Source organism: Balaenoptera physalus (genome assembly GCF_965194825.1).
Source record: "Balaenoptera physalus genome assembly, chromosome: 2".
Lineage (NCBI taxonomy): Eukaryota > Metazoa > Chordata > Mammalia > Artiodactyla > Balaenopteridae > Balaenoptera > Balaenoptera physalus.
In genome coordinates this window covers 3,642,307-3,662,032 of record NC_138883.1, presented here as the reverse complement: position 1 = coordinate 3,662,032, position 19,726 = coordinate 3,642,307, and the positions used below count along the sequence as shown (strand labels likewise).

The 19,726-nt window shown below is 41.9% G+C and overlaps 2 protein-coding genes across 14 annotated transcripts in view; one reads left to right on the top strand and one right to left on the bottom strand.

The window, feature by feature from the left end:
- The window catches only part of PPP2R5C (protein phosphatase 2 regulatory subunit B'gamma), a 133,119-nt gene that overhangs the window by 77,536 nt on the left and 35,857 nt on the right, over positions 1-19,726 (top strand). For 10 of the 13 annotated variants that reach the window (XM_082451074.1, XM_082451066.1, XM_082451072.1 and 7 more), the window contains one exon: positions 2,855-3,054. The exons of 2 other annotated variants lie outside the window; for them this stretch is intronic. In XM_082451074.1, coding sequence (XP_082307200.1) covers positions 2,855-3,054 — 200 coding nt within the window. Of the gene's footprint in view, positions 1-2,854; positions 3,055-19,726 lie in introns of those variants that run through there. One more of the 13 variants, XM_082451067.1, reaches the window with a different exon arrangement.
- Positions 9,521-13,561, bottom strand: LOC309655684 (metallothionein-1E). Its single transcript, XM_082451144.1, has one exon. It carries the CDS (start codon positions 13,484-13,486, stop codon positions 13,301-13,303), a length of 186 nt encoding a protein of 61 aa, XP_082307270.1. The 5' UTR covers positions 13,487-13,561; the 3' UTR covers positions 9,521-13,300.

Below are 19,726 nucleotides of genomic sequence, written 5' to 3'. Positions count from 1 at the left end.
GCTTTTTAGAAGAATTTTAGATAGAAATTTTATGAAAAAAGAAAAAGATTTTACTCTGCTCTTCCTTCTTATCATAATAGGTTTGTTTTAGTGTTTTGGGGACAGCTGAGTCATCATCAGGTGGCTCTTAGGGGTAAATGTGGGCTTCTCAGTTCTCTGCGGCACCAAGAACATGAGAAAGCCGGAAGGTTCCGAGTATACAAGCTGTGGCTACAAAATGCACTCATTTAAGGTGATCCTGGCAAAGTGGAGAGTGAGCAGAGGTGTAGAATTGAGTGAGGACTGCAGTCAGGCACGGAGCTTTCCATTGAGAAGGGCTGGATATTTGCATGTACAGAGACCCAAGCATTATAGTGACTGTTACTCATGTAAGTGAGTCCAGTCACCTGGACTCAAAGAGTGTTTATGGATCACAGTTCGGTCCCCACGGTCCCCTGAGTACCCTTCAGGCAGCACATCCTCACCCCTTGGAGCGGCTGTGCACTGCTGACCTCTGCGTGCAGTGTGGGAACCAGGGCAGCGCCCCAGGAAATGGGCCGGTGGCCGTGCTGAGTGCCTGCTGTTCGCAGGGCTCCACGCTGCGCGTTAGGGGTACCGAGAACCAGGAACCAGCCACCTGGGACCTGCCCTCAGAAAGCAGCTAGATGGGGAAGAAGTGCCCCGCAAGGTAGCTGCCTGTTCAAGGCAGTAGGAGCTTAAAGACAACCCAGGAGTACGTCCTCTGTGACCAGGCAGTGAGGGAGGCCTGAGCAAGAACCCCAAGCAGGAGGGGGCGGTTAGGGCAGGAAGGGAAAGCAGGGTGGGCGGGGCGGGCTCTGAGGCGGAGACAGGCGGGTGGAAGCAGGGGCGCCAGGCCCCGCCCCCAGGCGCCCACGGGGTGCCGGCTGGTGTGGGGAAGGGCGCTCTGCAGCTTTGGTCTCAGGACCCCTTCGCGCTCCTAAAAACTGTGCAGGACCCAGAGAGCTTTTGTTTATGTGGATTTAGCTACCGATACTGACCACACTAGAAATTAAACCAGAAAAAATGTGTTTATTAATTCATTAAAAATAATAAACCTATTACATGTTAACAGAAATATCACACTTTTATGAAAATAGCCATATTTCCTAAAACAAAGACAAGTTTAGTGAGAGGGTGGCATCATTTTCTCTTTTTGCAAATGTTTTTAATGTCTGGCTTAATAGGAGAGAGCTGGATTCTCCTGTGTGCCTCTGCATTCAGTCTGTTGCCACATGTTTTGGTTGAAACAATGTAGGAAGACACTGATTGGGAAAAGGAGTATTTTAATAGGCTTTTCAGATAGTTGTGGACATTTTCTTTGATACTACGCCAAAACTTAACAAACGAGAAGTTTCTTGAAGGAATTTGCAATGTGGAATCTGAAACCATGTTAATAAACTCTCTGTACACTTTATTACATTAAAACCCAGTGGACTGGGACTTCCCTGGTGGTGCAGTGGTTAAGAATCCACCTGCCAATGCAGGGGACATGGGTTCGAGCCCTGGTCCAGGAAGATCCCACATGCCACGGAGCAGCTAATCTTGTGCGCCACAACTGCTGAGCCCACGTGCCCTAACTACTGAAGCCCGCGCGCCTGGAGCTGGTGCTTCGCAACAAGAGAAGCCCACGCACTGCAACGAAGGGTAGCCCCCGCTCACTGCAACTAGAGAAAGCCCACACGCAGCAACGAAGACCCAAAACACAGCCATAAATTAATTAATTAATTTAAAAACAAAAAACAGTGGACTTTCTTGCCCTTTGAATGGCTCTTTTGCCCTTGACTGATATTGTAACACCATATATTGATCACGTGGAAAATACTGGTTCACTGAGTCGTGCAGATCTTCGGAACCATTTTGCAGATCTTGGACACATTTCAGTCAATGTGTCTATAAATCCTATTTGTTAATATCACCGCTGATCTCATTTTCACCGAAAAAAGCTGTCAAGCTCACACTGGCAGATTGGGGTTTTCCAAACCTCCCAGAATTCTGGAAAGTCACACAGAGCTCCATCACTTTCCAGCCCTGCACTGACCCTCTATGCCTGTATCTCGTCCCTGTTATGTCATTGTAAAGATTACATTGTGTAAATATGTATAAAGCTTTTAGTATGGCACCTGGCCCAGGTAAGCACTGCCTCAGTAATATTATGACTTGCGCTCTTTCTACATTGTTGTCATCATGTGTAATGTGCATTGACCGTAGCCCACATTGAGGGAGGAGATGTGCTTTGTGTGGGGCACCAGGGTGGAGACCCTCACAGCGTGTGTGTGACAGCTCGTTCGGGCAAGCTCCACACTGATGCCGCTTGCTGTTCGCCAGCTGGCCGATGGGCAGCCGCCGTGCCCTTCCCCTGTAAGTTCAGAGCAACAGCAGAGCTGAGGGAGCCTCCTTCCTGTGACCTCTTCTTACCTCGCCTGTACCTACTGTGTGCAGCTGTCACGCGGTGTGGGTGTCCGTGCCCCTCACCCCACACCGGGGCTGTGGTTTTTGCCTCTTGTTCCACTGCCCAGCACAGTGCCGGCATGTGATCATCGGTGCTAGGTTATGTTTGTTGAATGAATGCATTTAGAAGGAATTTATTTTGAACAGTACTCTGGACGTGGCTTTAGAGAGTTAAAAAGTATAGAAACTTTATCATATGAAGCATATGATCTGAGCAGTGACTAGCTGGGTTTTTTCCTTTCATTTTCTTTAAGCAATGTTTAACCTCTATTCACCCCTACCCCATCTCTTGTTTCTTGAATCTCTATTAATTCGAAATGAAAATAGTAGAAAGCTTAAAAGTATTTCACAGTAATTCTGGGTTAAGCATTTTTGCAGTCAATGTACTTTGCTTTCTCCTTTTCAGATGTTCCTCCTGCTGATCAAGAGAAGCTTTTTATCCAGAAGTTACGTCAGTGTTGTGTCCTCTTTGACTTTGTTTCCGATCCACTAAGTGACCTAAAGTGGAAGGAAGTAAAACGAGCTGCTTTAAGTGAAATGGTAGAATATATCACCCATAATCGGAATGTGATCACAGAGCCTATTTACCCAGAAGTAGTCCATATGGTAAGTGATTACGGTTTAACCAGCGTGTCCCAAACCTGAGTTACAAACAGGACTCTGATATTCTTAGACTGTGCTAAGACATTTGAGCCTAACATGACACTTGACACGAAAAAATCCTCCTGTTAAAAAATTTGTACTTGTACCTCGAAGAATGAAAATCTTTGTAATATGTCCTGGATTACAGTGAGGGACCTTCTAGGGACGAAAGTGCGCTACATGTGTTAACTCATTTAATCCTCACAACTACCCTGTGGGGTAGAAATGTTAGAACTTTCATTTGTACTTACTGTCTTACCCTCTTTAAATTTTTTTTTAAGATATATAACATTAATATAATAGTGCCCATACATAATTTAGAAGTAAGCATGTTGTCCATACATGTACAGGAAAATTCTAATGGTGGGGAGGAGTTAAGATAGCGGTGGGACCAAGCTGGTGTCAGGCCAGTCCACCCTGATTGGCTGAGATGCACCCAACTCTTGTCATCCTGCAGTTAGCTCATCGTTGGTTTCATTCAGCCCCAAAATCTCAGTCTCCTGTCTCCAGGTCCTTTGCAGGTCCCATTGTGACCTCAGTCACTACTGCCTGGAAACATTTCATGTGATACCATTACTAAAACTCTTACGTTTGACACTGAACTCCAGTTTTCTCTTGAGTTTTTTTGAATTGTTGGTGTTTTGTCTGCTTTTGAAATAGTACTCCCCAGTTACTAGGGAATCCTCGTGGCTTAACATAAAATTTTAAATCCTGATTTCCATTGAACTCCTTAAGTTTCTGATTTTTTTCCCCAAAGCTATATATTTCAAAATTGACTAGACTCGTTGACCTAACATATGTTTCTTTCTTATGTTAGTATGTTTGCATTGGAAAAAGAAAGTTGTGTTCTTTTTGTATTCACAATCTGTTGTATCCAAACTTGAGATCAACCTGATTAATTTATTATTGTTAACTCTTACAGTTCAGAATTTACCAGCATGTAGTCAGCTTAGGGCTGTGAGAGCCGTTTGGGTTCCTCCACCAGACCCCCACCAGAAGAACCGTCACCAGCATATACTGAGCAGTAAATGCTCCAAAACCTCACCCATTCAGACTAAGGAAAATTGCGGAATGTCTTTTTTTCCCTCTCGGTTTCAACTCTCAATTACTCTGGAAGGCCTCCCAAACCCCAAATCACAAAGAAAATTCTCTAATATTTTCTTCTAACACTTTCATAATTCTATTGTTCACAGTACATTTTGTAATCCTCCTGGAACTTTTTTTTTTTAATGGCTCAGGGTAGGGATATAACTTTGTCTTCTAAAATGATTGAAAAATCATTAGTCCCTACATTGTGTGTTGAACATTCCATTTTCTCCGTCGATTTTAAATGCTTCTTTATTATATATTAAATTCATTCTCTTTTTGAATTACATGTACGAATATGTCATCTATTAAATTTATAGACACGTAAGTTTATTCTGTATTAAATGACACGTGTGGAAGGTTTTTCGGTTTCGGCGGAGGCTCGGCTGCCAGCCGTCCCTGAGTCCCGCTCTTAAGCCGGGAGGGAGGGGGCCGCGGAGCACAGTGAGGCGAGGCTTGGTGGGCTGGGGTCAGAGGCCTGCCTGCTTGAATCAGGCTCTCCTGTGCGTTTCACAGAGGCGGTGCGCGTTACCAGAACCACTTAGGAGACCGGAAGCCCTTGAGACTTTTTTTAGATTAAATAATCATTACTTCTCGCCTCCCTGTTAAAACCATGTCCTAATAGCCAGGTTCTCCTCCTGCCGTCTTAGCTTTGTTCCCCACCCGGAAATTCAAGCCATCTTCAGAGTATTGGGCACTTTGTTTTGCCCCTAAAGCACGTAGCAGACACTTCCTGAGCATCCAGTGAGCACTTTTTCAGATGAGGAAGTCGAGTGGTGACCGAGGCTTCTGCCCTCCCAAGGCTCTGACCAGTAATGTGTCATTTTAGGTCAAGGTAAGGCAGTGAAGGAAGGTGAAACGGGGGAAGGAGGTAGAGTTACAGGACTCCCCACGAGGCGGGAAGCAGGTGCAGAGAGAAATCTGGTACAAGATGAGTTACACTGTCCCATGAAGATATGTGCGCAAGAGGTGCTTTTCCGCGTCACTGAGAGAACAGGGGACAGACAGTTCATTCTGTCCTCTGACTGGAGCGAGGGCAGGCGAGAGCACAGCCGTTCCCTTACCTCGAGTGTGAATGAGCCGTGCGGGGCAGAGAGGATTTGTGTTTTGTTTGCTGTTGTTGTTTTGTTTTATATAAAGGCAGAGGGCATTGATGACAGATATATAATGAAGGAGAAGGCGTGTGGTGGGGATGGTACTTGGCAGTGGTTTCTGACTCTCTCAGAAGTAGCGAGTGGGTGCAGATTTCAAGCAGCCAACAGAAGGCCTCCACCCCAAGCAGTGCCTGGACCCAGCAGGGCAGGTAGAAAAAATGTGGGCCCCTTTGTAGTTCCCTTTGGACGCCCCTGGTGTGCTTACCACTGAAGTGGCACTCGGCCAGCTTGCTTGAAGGATTGCCTGGTGTGTGTGTGTGTGTGTGTGTGTGTGTGTGTGTGTGTGTGTGTGTGTGTATTTTTGTTTTGTCATAGTTGTTTTTTGTTTCGTTTTGTTTTGGTTTTTTCAGCCGCATCATGCGGCATGCAGGATCTTGGCTCCCCAACCAGGGATCGAACCCGTGCCCCCTGCAGTGGAAACGTGGAGTCTTAACCACTTGACCACCAGGAAAGTCCCTGTCGTAGCATTTTTAAAGACATTAATGCCCACTTACCGTGAAGAATCCAAAGCTCTATAGATGTTATACTCCTTATGCTTACTTCTTTTAAATATGTTGCCTATTAGACTGGGCTGCTGTATGTTTTTTAACAGAGTTGTTGAGAGGTAATTCACATATACAATCCACCCCTTTAAAATGTCCAAGTCAGTTGTTTTTAGTGTATTCACAGGACTGTACAGGCATCACCACATCTAATTTTGTAACATTTTCATCCCCCTGAAAGAAATCCCATACCCATTAACCATTACTGCCATTCCTCCCTCACTCCCCACTCCCCACCCCTGGTAACTACTCATCCACTTTATGTCTCTATGGATTTGCCTAACCTGGATCTTTCTTAGAAATGGCATTATACACTATGTGACCTTCTTTCATTTAGCGTAATGTTTTCAAGTTTCATCCATGTTGTAGCGTGTGTCAGAACTTCTTTTTATTGCTAAATAATATTCCAGGGACTTCCCTGGTGGCACAGTGGTTAAGAATCCTCCTGCCAATGCAGGGGATGTGGGTTCGATCCCTGGTCCGGGAAGATCCCACATGCCGCAAAGCAACTAAGCCCGTGTGCCACAACTACTGAGCCTGCGCCCTAGAGCCCATGAGCCACAACTACTGGAGCCCGCGCACCTAGACCCCGTGCTCCACAACAAGAGAAGCCACCGCAACGAGAAGCCCGCGCACCACAACGAAGAGTAGCCCCCGCTCGCCGCAACTAGAGAAAGCCCGCACGCAGCAACGAAGACCCAACACAGCCATAAATAAATAAATAAATTTTAAAAATAATAAATGAATAATGTTCCATTATATGAATATATACCACGTTTTATTTATCTCTTCATCCATGGATGGACATTTGGGCTATTTCTGCTACTTAGCAGTTATGAATAATGCTACTGTGACCATTCATGTACAAGCTTTTTGTGCATATATGTTTTCATTTCTCTTGAGTGTTTACCTAGGAGTGGAATTGCTGGTGACGTGTTAACACTATGTGTTTAGCGTTTTGGAGAGCTGCCAGGCTGTTTTCCAAAGTGGCTGCACCATTTATTCCCACCAGCAGGGTATAAGGGTTCCAGTTTCTCTGCATTTTCAATACTTGTTACTATCTGTCTTTTTGATGGTAGCCATCCTAGTAGGTGTGAGGTAGGATCTCACTGTGGTTTTGATTTACGTTTCCCTCTTGGCTAATGATGTTCAGCATCTCTTCATGTGTGCTGTGTATTTTTATACATCATAGACTGTAGTCCTAGAAATTAACGGAACCTTATAGATCCTCTAGCCTGACTTTTATTTTCCAGATTTCAAAAACTTAGGTTCAGGGAGATGAGGATGAAAAGGAGAATTACTCAGGAAGGAAAACTCCTGACATCTAAATTCTCAGGCCTAAATTACATAAACTCCATTATCTATTAATTTCACTCATTTTTAAAATATAGTCAGCCATCTGTTTTTGTTTTTTTTCAATTGACTAATCTGTTTTTCAGGCATTGGCATTTTTCTCATAGTGAAAACACTGATAGCAAAACCAAGCTAATAGTGTAGCCACTTTTTTCACAGAACACCATTTTTACTTGAAGAATGACTGACAAACAGGTTATTCAGACTTGGATATTCAGGGAACATTTTCTCACAAAATAAAATAAGAATGTCACTTTAAGGAAAATAATTGACAGTGTTTGTTGCCAAAGATAAAATTTGAGCTTTCAGGCAAAATTTTGAATTTTGGAAGATTTGTATCCACCAGCGCAAGCTTCAGCTTCCGGGTGCCACAAGCTCTCCTGCTGAGATTGGTGTCATTATGAATGAATTAGATCTTTAATACACACGACAAAAGGAATGAGGCATGGTGATGCCTGCACAGTCCTGTGGATATACTAAAAACAATTGAATTGTACACTTTAAAGGGGTGGATTGTGTGATATGTGAATTATCTCTCAATAACTCTGTTTTTAAAAAGCATAGCGGTCCAGTCCGATAGGCAATGTATTTAAGATATATGAATACACATAATTCAGTGAGGCCAGTATTTTCTAAATGACCAAAACTGATGTTCCAAAATCATTCATCGGCCAGAGAGCCATTCAAAGTGCAAGACACACCAGTGGATTTTCATGAATTAGAGACCCCTCATTGATAAGATTTACGATTCCACAGAATAGCTAACCTTTAGTAAACTACCACTTATCAAGTTTTGGTGTAGTATCAAAGAAGTCCACAATTATCTAAAAGGGCTATTACATACCCCTCCCTTTTCCAACTACATATCTGCTGGAGACAGAGTTTTCTTCCTATATTTCAACCAAATTAACATTCTGAACATAGAAGCAGATGCAAGAATCCAGCTGTTTTTTATTAAACCAGACAGTAAAGAGATTTGCAAAAATGTGAAACAGTGCCACTCTTCTCACTGAATTTGTTTTGGGAAATACTTTTATTTAATATGAGTTGTTTTATGAAACAGCTAATGTTATGAAAAATTTATTTTTTATACATTTATATTTATACTGACATAATGGGTTTGTTATTTTTTAATGAATGAATATTTTTTAAATTTCTCTGCTTTAATTTCTACTGCAGTCAATATCCATAGATAGAACTTTCATAAACAAAAGTTCTTTGGGATCCTCAATAATTTTTAGGAGTTTAAAGGGGTCCTGAGACCAGAAAGTGTGAGAACCACTCTTCTCAAAGAGTTCTGCTCCAAGGCCGCAGCACCAGCGCCGCCTGGGAGCGGGTCAGGAACGGCATTTCCTGGGTCACAGCGCTTTGTTTGCACGTGTTCTCCAGGGCATTCTGAATGGCCTCCCTGCCTTGCCGCCTGAGGTTAAGCCCTCACATACTACCTGTGACAACTCTTAACTCCCCCTGGGCTGTCAGTTCCCAGAGAGAAAGGTTTGGGATGTCAACGGCTCAGTAATGCTCACTCGATAGTCTCCTGCCTGGACTAGGGCACAAAGACTAGTCTTAGTCACAGATGAAACCACCTGCAGGTCAGAAAAGGAATCGGTTAGATCAATGGTTGAATGAAGTGGATGGCTCAAAAGTGCTTCACATCAAGATGGGCCTCCCTAGAATTACCCACATCTTTGGTGCTGGATTACTCTGTAGAAGTCAGTGAATAAGATGCGGGGTGTGGGGCTTCCCTGGTGGCGCAGTGGTTAAGAATCCGCCTGCCAATGCGGGAGACACGGGTTCGAGCCCTGGTCCAGGAAGATCCCACATGCCGCGGAGCAACTAAGCCCGTGCACCACAACTACTGAGCCTGCGCTCTAGAGCCCGCGAGCCACAGCTGCTGGAGCCCACGTGCCACAACTACTGAAGCCCGCGCGCCTAGAGCCTGTGCTCCGCAACAAGAGAAACCACCGCAATGAGAAGCCCGCGCACCGCAACAAAGAGTAGCCCCTGCTCGCCGCAACTAGAGAAAGCCCGCGTGCAGCAATGAAGACCCAATGCAGCCAAAAATTAATTAATTAATCAATTTTTTTAAAAAAAGATGCAGGGTGTGCCCTTACGCAGTTTACGTGTTCTAGAGGAATATAGAGCAAACTGTTAATAGTAGCTGCCTTTGGATAGTGTGATTATGTGGATTTTCCCCTTTTATGAATATATTTTTATAATTTTAAAAAATTCTCATAATGATCATGTATCACATTTGCCATTATCAAAAATCAATAAATGCGTTTTTCTTTAAAAAAAAAACAAAAAAACAAAAAAACAACCTCGTCGTGTATAGTGTAATAGCAGTACTGTCCTTATCAGGACTCATGTTGGGTTTCCAGGGAAAATGAGTTCATCACAGTATTTTAATCCGTACTGCTTGTAAATGACTACATAGTACCTTACAAGTTTTCTTTCATGCTTAGGGTTCCAGTCAACATTTTCTGTTAAGGTCAGAGGAGTTTTTCTTGGGTCCTTGTGGGAGGTTTCATGCCCAGATCCCCAGGATGATTGTCTCGTGTTTCATTTAAGGTTTGATGCTGGACAATCTCCTTCTACTGTTTTTATATCTGATATTTACAGTGTGTTCTGGAAAGTATTACTTGTTGTAAGGGTGAAGATAGTTTGGAAATGAGAGAGGAAAGGATGTTTTGAATTAAAGGAGGTAGTATATTAACCAGTGAAGCTTCAAATAGTCTACAGATTTCTTTCAGGTAATGATTTAAATCACGCATTCCTCTTTTTGCTTAGTTGTTTTTGTTTTGCCAAAGTCACAGTAACATGGGGTAAAGAAGCACTGCCATCATCGATGAGCTAAGGGGAGATTAAGGCATAAAGTGCTTTTTGAAATCCAGCGAATGATTTTTCTACTTCAAATACCCAGTGAGCCATTTCTTGGAGATTTGTTCTTATTTTGAGAGAATTACCCTTTGTTTTGTTTGATGTTTTTATTAAATGTGTGCTTATTTTAAATAAGTGAAATAAATACAAAAAGATAGAGAAAAAAAAGTTAATCTTTTTCCGTACTCCACCCCTCGCCAATTCTACCTAAACCCACCCCCACCTCCAGCCACAACCAACTTAACTTAAATGTACTTTTTTTTCCAAAAGGCTACTAAGCGATCTTCCCTGGTGGTCCAGTGGTTAAGACTCCACGGTCCCAATGCAGGGGGCACAGGTTCAATCCCTGGTTGGGGAACTAAGATTCCGTATGCTACACGGCATGGCTTAAAAAAAAAAGAGGCTACTAAGAAACTTTTGGGGATGATGGGTATATTTATCATCTTGATTGTATAATGGTTTCACAGATGTATGTAAATGTTAAATGTATCGAATTGTACACTTTACATACAGTAAGGTTATTCCTCACTAAAGCTGGGGGTTTTTAAGCTCCTAAATTGATAGGTATTTCTTTTGGTCTAGGGGCACAGTGAAGAAATTACTAAGACATTAAGGGCATTGTGAATCAAGAAGGTTTCAGAACTTAGAGCCTAGTAAATATTTACTATCTTTCTGTAATGTTTTAAATTAATTTTAAATTTACATTCGGCAAGATTACATTTTTAGTGAAGAGTTCTCTTGAGATTTGATAAATACGTGTAGTCATGTAACCACCGCCGCCACAGTCAAGCTATAAAACAGTTTTATTACCCTCCAAAACAGTTCTTCATGCTACTCCTTTGAAGTCAGACCTTCCCCTTATCCGTTATCTCTGGCTACCACTAATCCGTCCTCTAGCTCTGTCATTTTGCCTTTTCCAGAATGTCATATAAATGGACTCAGAGAGTATGTAGCCTTTTGAGTCTAGCTTCTTTAACTTAGCGTAATCTGTTTGATATTCGTCCATGTTGTTGATGTATTAGTGGTTTGTTCCTTTTACTCAGTAGTATCTCATTATATAGAGGTATCATGATTTGTCCACTCCCCAGTTGAGGAATATTTGGATTGTTTCCAGTTTTTAGCAATTAAGCTGCTATAAATATTCATGTACAAGTTTGGGACATAGGTTGTTTTTTTTTTTAACGTGGGTGAGCACGTAGGCGTGGGATTGCTGGGTTGTATGGTTAAGTATTCATTTAACTTTCTAAGAAACTGTTTTCCAAAGTAGATGTGCCATTTTTTGCACTCCCGCCAGCCACGTGCGTTAGTTCTAGTTGCTCCAATCCTTGTCAACATTTGGTGTCTTCAGTCCTTTTATCTCATTTTGACTTTAACTTACATTTCCTTGATGATTAATGATGCTGAGCATTTTTTCCTGTGTTCGTTTGTGTATCTTCCTTGGGGAAGTGTCTGTTCAGATCACTGGCCTGTTTTTTAATTGGGTTGTTTTCTTCTTGAGTTTGAGACTTGTTTACATATTCTGGATACAAATGCTTTGACAGATAAGTGATTTGCAAATATCTTATTTCAGTTTGTGCCTTGTCTTTTTATTTTAAGTGTCTTTAACAGAGTTTTTCATTTAGATGAAGTCTAATTTTTGATGTCATGGATAGTGCTTTTGGTGTCATATATAAGAAGTCTTTGCCTAACCCAAACTCAAAAAAATTTTCTCCTCAAGATTTTCTAGTTTTACATTTAAATCTATGATCCATTTTGTCAGTTTCATTTCTTGGCCCGTGGATGTCCAAGTATTTGTTGAAAACCATTTGTTGAAAAGACTAACCATATCCATTGAATTGCCTTTCCACCTTAAAAATTAATTCACCATATTCTTGAGTCTATTTCTGGACTCTGTATTCTGTTCCATTGATCTAGGGATCCTCTTGCTTATGCCATACCGTCTTCATTATTGTCACTTTATAGTAAATGTTGAGCTCAAGTAGTATGAATGTTCCAACCTTTTTATTCTTTTTCAAATTGTTTGGCTTTTCTAGTTATTTTATCTTTCCAAATAAATTTTAGTATCAGCTTGTCGCTATCTACAAAATATCCTTCAGGGGTTTGACTTGGAATTGTATTGAATATGTACATTTGGAGAGAATTGCTATCTTAACAATATTGAACCTTTCAATCTGTGAACACAGTATATATCCCCATTTTGATCATCTTTGTTTATAGTTTTCAGCATGTAGATCCCCTATGTATTTTTTTAGACTCATAAATAAGTATTTTATTTTTGGGTGCTATTGTAATTGGGGTTTTTTATTTTCTATCTCTAATTGTTTCTTGCAGTTGTATAAAGTGCTTCATATTATTCAGTGCATAACTATTAGTATTATTAGTTGAATTGACTCCTTTATAACTATAAAATGATCCTTTTATCATTGGTAATATTATTTTCTCCAAAACCTACTTTGTATGCTATTAATATAGCCACTCCAGCTCTCTTGACTAGTGTTAACATGGTGTATATTTTTCCGTCCTTTTATTTTTGACCAATTCGTATCTTTATATTTAAAGGGGGCTTATTGTAGACAACATATAGGTGAGTCTTGCTCCTTTATTCAGTCAAACAATCTCTGCCTTTTGGTTGAGGTACTCAAACCATTAACTTGCATCGTAAGTATTGATGTTGTTGGGTTTAAATCTACCATCTTGCTGTATTTTTTCTCTGTTTATCCCATCTGTTTTTTGTTCCCTTTTCCTCTTTTTCTGTTTTCTTTTGGATCAATTGAATACTTTTATGATTACAGTTTCTCTCTTTTGTTGGCTTTTTAACTATCACTCTTTATTGTTTGATCTCAATTATTTAGCTTTTCTAGAATGCATCTTTAACTTGTCACAGTCAGCCTTCAAGTGACAATACACCATGTAAATATCAGTTTACAGCAGCGTACTTCTATTTCTTCTCCGCGAATCTTCCTGCTATTGTCATTTTACTTCTTCGTATGTTATATACCCCACCATATATTATTTTTAGAAAACAGTTCTATTTTAAAGTGATTTAAATAATTTTTTTTAAGTCAACAACTTTTATTACAACTCAATATTTCATAGAAAAAGGAATGTAGCATCAGGTCAGGTTGTATGAAAAACGGTAAAATGCAGGTTCGTCCTGATTGCTCTGTTGACACCCGGGGCAGGCTCTCCGTGACATCAGGCACAGCAGCTGCACTTGTCCGAGGCCCCTTTGCAGACGCAGCCCTGGGCACACTTGGCGCAGCCCACGGGGCAGCAGGAGCAGCAGCTCTTCTTGCAGGAGGTGCATCTGCAGGCTTTGCAGGTGCAGGAGCCAGCGCAGCTGCAGGAGCCGCCAGTGGGGCAGGAGCACTTGGGGTCCATCTGGAGGAGAGGTGAGGCCCGAGGTCCAAAGCAAGGGGCACAGCCGCTTCACTGGTCCGGTGGGGGGCGTGTCTTAAATAATTTTTTAAAACTCTTTTATACTTAACCAGATAGTTATCATTTTCAGTGTTCTTCATTCTGGTATCCATCCTTCAAGCAGAAGGATATCAGTTTCCTTCTGCTTGAAGGACTTTCTTTAATTTCTCTTGTAGCACAGATCTACCGGTGATTAATTCTTTTAGCATTTGTTCATCTGAAAAAGTCTTTCTTTTGCCTTTTTTTTTTTTTGACAGATCTTTATTGGAGTATAATTGCTTCACAATACTGTGTTAGTTTCTGTTGCACAACAAAGCGAATCAGCCATATGCATACACATGTCCCCATATCCCCTCCCTCTTGAGCCTCCCTCCCACCCTCCCTATCCCACCCCTCTAGGTCATCGCAAAGCACCGAGCCTATCTCCCTGTGCTATGCTGCTGCTTCCCACTAGCTAACTATTTTACATTCGGTAGTGTATATATGTCGATGCTACTCTTACTTCGTCCCAGCTTCCCCCTCCCACCCCATGTCCTCAAGTCCATTCTCTACGTCTGCCTCTTTATTCCTGCCCTGCAACTAGGTTCATCAGTACCATTTTTTTTTTTTTTTTTTTTAGTTTCCATATATATGCGTTAGCATACGGTATTTGTTTTTCTCTTTATGACTTAGTTCACTCTGTGTGACAGACTCTAGGTCCATCCACCTCACTACAAATAACTCAATTTCGTTTCTTTTTATGGCTGAGTAATATTCCATTGTATATATGTGCTCATCTTTATCCATTCATCTGTCGATGGATTGCCTTTGACTTTGAAAGAAATGCAGGCATACCTCATTTTATTATGCTTCACTTTATTGCACTTCACACATATTGTGTTTTTCACAAATTGAAGGTTTGTGGCAACCCTGCATCCAGCCAGTCTATTGGCACTGTTTTTCCAAAATCATTTGCTCACTTCCTGTCTCTGCGGCACATTTTGGTAATTCTCAAAATATTTCAAACCCTCCAACAGCAAAAAGATTGACTCTCTGAAGGCTCGGATAATGGTTAGCATTTTTTAGCAATAAAGTATTTTTTTAACTAGGGTATGCCCTTTTTTTTTTTTTTGGACATAATGCTACTGCACACTTAATAGACTACAGTATAGTTTAAATATAACTTTTATAAGCACTGGGAAATCAAAAACTTTGTGTGACTAGCTTTTCTCTGACATTCACTTTATTGCAGTGGTCTGGAGCTGAACCCACAATACCTCTGGTGGGTATAGAACAACAGGTCAAAGTTTAATCCTTTAAAAATTTTGCTCCACTGTCTTCTCGCTTGCGTTGTTTCTGATAAGAAATCTGCTGCTATTCCTATCTCTGTTCCTCTGGACATAATGTATCTTTTTCTCCTCTGGCTACTTTTTAAGATTTTTTTTCTGTTCTTTTTAAGCAAGGAACTTGATTATGATGCGCCTTGGTGTAATTTCTTTCTTTTTCTTGTCTTTGAAGTTCGTTTATAGTTTTTATGAAATTTAGGAAAGTATTTGGCCCTTATCTCTTCAAATATTTTTTTCTGTCTCCCACATCTTGTCCTTTAGAGGCTCCAGTGAAATGTGTTTTAGGCCTCATAGAGTTGTTCCACAGCTGACTTATGCTCTTTTTCTCTAAAGTCTTTTTTTTCTTTGTGTGTTTCATTTGGTGATTCCCTTTGCTGTCTTCAAGTTCAGTAACCTTTTCTGCAATGTCTCAGCTTTTGTTAATTCCCCTCCATAAATTTTTCATCTCACATTGTAGTCTTCATCTCATGTAGTTTATGTCTTTTCAATATCTTCATGTCTCCACCTAACTTTTTGAACACATAGAATACTATTTTAGCCTTATCTGTTAATTCTACCATTGTGTCAATTCCAAGTCAGTTCAGTTGATTGGTTTTCCTTCTTGTTATAAATGATATTTTTCATGCTGCTTTGTGTGTCTGGTCATTTTTTATTGGACGTCTGACCATGTGGATTTAGCCTTGATGAGTACTGCGTACTTATATATTTCTATTAATATCTGGAGATTTGTTTGGGATGCAGTTACTTGCAAACAGTTTGATCCTTTTGGTTCTTGCTTTTAAGATGTGTCAGGAAGGACTATAGGCATAATCACTCTATGGCTAATGATCCCCCACTACTGAGACAAGACCCTTCCGATTATGAGCCCAGTCCTCTGTGAATTAACGGACTTTTCCAGTCTGGTTGACGGGAACAGGAACTGCTCCGGCCCTGGGTGAGTACTGGGTCTCTCTGGTCTTTTCAGGTGGTTCTTTTTGCAGCCTCCAGTAGTTTGCTCACCCCAACGGGCTGATCAGTCCTCTTCTGAATAGTTCAGGAGGACCTCTACAATCTCTGGAGTTCTCTCTGTGCAGCTCTCTTCTCTCTGGGACTTTGCCTTGCAGATTCTAACCACCTATGTCTGCTGGACTTCACCCGGGTTCTTTCTCCCTGTGCTGCAACCTGGAAATTCTATCAAAGGAGAAAGCTGGGCACTTGTTTCCCATCTCTCAGAAATCTCTCTCTGTCTTGCACTATCTGAAATCCATGTCTTGCAAACCAGAATTCCATGTGTTTTTCCTTGGGTTTTTTTGTTGTTTCAGGAAGTTGGGCAAATCCCATTCCTGTTACTCTGTCTTGTCCGGAAGTATAAGTCTCTGCTTTCATTTACAATAGATACTCAATCAGTACTTAATTCCATCCACACAGGTGATCCAACAACGATTCTAAAAAACATACTAACCAAAGGTTATTTGCATAATTTATAATTTTGTAACTGTATGCATCTAGTCAGTGGGGGGGGGCACACAGCAAGAAAACAGTTGGCTCTACATATATGACTAGGAAATAAGTACTTTAGCTCTGAAGCTTCCCTTCCCTTTTCAGTTCATTTCTATCATGTAGAATGCAGAATGTATAGTTTTTTGTTTTGTTTTTTAAATTTTATTTTATTTTTTATATTTATTTATTTATTTGGCTGTGCCGGGTCTTAGTTGCAGCATGTGGTATCTTTTAGTTGCGGCATGTAGGATCTAATTCCCTGACCAGGGATCTAACTCGGGCCCCCTGCATTGGGAGCACAGAGTCTTAACCACTGGACCACCAGGGAAGAACGTTGATGGTAAAATCTAGTTGGTGGCTATATCGTTAGTCACTATAAAATTCAACTGCTTTGCATTGAGGTTTTTCATAACAAGATAAAAGGGAATACATCATTCAGAAGCTTTATGTAAAACTCACCTTTGGACCAGAGTAAGTAACTTAAGAAAAGCTTCCAGTTCCAATGTTGTGTTTAAATAACACCAATTGAATTATAAGTATTACAGATGAGTGGTTATCTTTTGTAGGTAAATTTTCTATTCTTAAACTCAAAAATAAAAAGTAAAGAATAAACTCCTATGCATAGTTATAAATGACTAGCATATTTTCATTTGAAGAAGATGCTATTATACACTTAGTTGTGAAATGGTCATAAAATTAAAAGTCCACTGTTTGAAAACTTGAGAGTAAATTTCCTTTATTAAGTATTCTACAAAGATTTGTAGGTATTTATTTCTATATCTTTAACTTTGATTGAGAGCATATTTGAGTGATTGTGAAAATAGCAAGCTGTTCAAAGTAAGAGTTTAGCTTGTAGTTCTTTTCTTCGGGCATCTATTTGGAGGTAAAGCTGCATCTTTGAAAGCAGCTCTTGCTTAGAGAAAGTGGCGATGTGGATTTGTGGAGGAGGAGACCCAGCTTCACTCACCTCTCGTGCGAGTGCTTGCTCTGTGCCAGGCGGTGCCATGGGCCTTGGGAGGTGGTGCCAGGAGTGAAGACATTAGGCCAAGAATCACCCGACCATCCGGTTATATTTGAGACAAAGATCACAAAGAAAAGGGGCAGGATGATAGAAGAGCTTGAAATCAGGGACCCAATGGGCCTGGGGTCGGGGGAGGCTCCCCTGACGAAATTACACTGCAGCTGAGAGCTGAGGTTTAATCGGGAAGTTTTCAGGTAATTACTTGGTGGTGCAGTTAATGAGGTGACTGTTAGGTGCTTTTCCCAAAGGATCCACTTGCTCTCAGCAGGTCTTTGAGGATCTACTAGGTGCCGGGCGCTACGGCAGGTGATGGAGGGTCAGCAGTGAGTGAATCGTCAAGCGAACATTCCCCAGGATGATACCTGAATTCTGCTGTGAAACCAGATTGAACTAATTCTACAAGTGAAGAAAGGGACAGTTCTTCCCTTTAAGATTGCTACTAGGATTTTTACCATCCACCTAAAAAGCGAGTTAGAGTTCTATGTAAGATTGCTTTTAAAGCATAAATTGCTTTGTGGAGAAGTTCCGTCTTTGTGATACGATGTCACCTCACACTGGAGAAGGGAAGGGTCCTCGTTCGTTCGGCTGTCCTTCAGTGCCTTTCTTAGGGTTTTCATGCTCGCGTTGAGGCCTTGTAACTGGGTTGTGAGTTCCTAGGCGCTTGGTCATTTCTGTGGCCTAGTACCTGGGGTCCTCCTATCAGTTATGTTTCCTCGTTGCCTCTTGTTGGTGGAGAAGGTGTTGCTGTTAGGTTTGGGTTTTGGGTTTTTGTATGGGTGGCCCAGCTGTGATGGTCTGACTGTTGTCTCTGTTGGTTTTTCCAGTTATGTCATTTGCAACCAAATGACAGCTTTCTATTTAAAATATAATGTGGAAGGGCTCCCTACCTCCCCACCTCCGAAATGTATCTCTTAGCAATATGACCCTCAGAACCTGGTATTCCTGTTACAGGAGGAAGAGCTGTAATTTGGCCTTTGGTGGACTCACCTTTATAAACCCTGTCACATGAATAAAACAAAATCAATAACATAGTAGAAAACCCTTGGGGCGTCCCTGGTGGCGCAGTGGTTAAGAATCTGCCTGCCAGTGCAGGGGGCACAGGTTCGATCCCTGGTCCGGGAAGATCCCACATGCCGTGGAGCAGCTAAGCCCGTGCGCCACAACTACTGAACCTGCGCTCTAGGGCCCATGAGCCGCAACTACTGAGCCCGCATGTTGCAACTACTGAAGCCTGCGTGCCTAGAGCCTGTGCTCTGCAACAAGAGAAGCCACCGCAATGAGAAGCCTGCTCACCGCAATGAAGAGGAGACCCCGCTGGCCGCAACTAGAGAAAGCCCGCATGCAACAACGAAAACCCAACGCAGCCCCGCCCGCCCCCCCCCCACCCAGAAAAAGAGAAAACCTTTGTGGTTTTAAACAGAGAACTGAATAATCAACCTTTCTTTCCTTGTTGTCTCTGAAATTAGATTATCAGCGTTTCTTTTTGGAGTGTATCCCTTCTTGTCTTAAACCTTTATATATTCCACTGTACTGCAGTTGTGTCACAGCATGAATATTTTATTACTTCACCCACTGGTGATGAATATTACAGGTATAGAAAGGCTGCGTGTTATTGCTGAATTGTGAGAATTTTGCATAAATGCTTCTTGAGCCATTTTGGTTTGCATTTATTCAATAAATTTAGCAACTGGGAGAAGAACATCTGCAGGATCATTTAAATACTGAAAGTAGAAATGTCAAGAAAGCTGTAAAAGCAGGTGCTTCCTACTACCACGGTCAGTCCACACCACACTCGGGGGCTGCGTGGGTCACATATGTGCACGCCTGCACGCATGGTGACGTGTCTGTTTCACACATGCCCAGTGCAAAGAAAGGATTTACCCTCTTTCAACAGGTGAGGAAAGCAAAGCTTGAGCAGGCTTCTCAGTCTCGGGTCCTGGTCTGAGTGAGAAGAGGGCCTGGCGAGGCTGTCCCCCGAGGCCACGCTGCCTCTCTCTGTGCAAGAGCTGCTTCTAGCTCTGTGTCCAGGGATCACGGTGCGCTCCGAATCAGTGTGTCTCAGCCGAGAGGTTGTGTTGGATCTGCGTGATCCGCATCAGAGCTGAGACTTCTAGACCTACAGTAGAAACAGATTCCCTCCGGTTTCCACGGCGTGATGCTGACGACGATCGCCTTCTGTGGCTCTCAGGCTAAACTCCACGCGTGTAGACAGCATGCAGATGTCAGCACCACGGCACTCAGCTAGTTTGACCCCTGAAGCTGCTGTGCTAGGAAATGGTGGTGGGTTAGAAACCCACGGGCAGCTCAAGGTGGCCTGCTGTTCCCCTTCTGCTCGTTAATCTACGTACGAGTTTTTAGTGTCTTTAGCCGTTTCTAGAG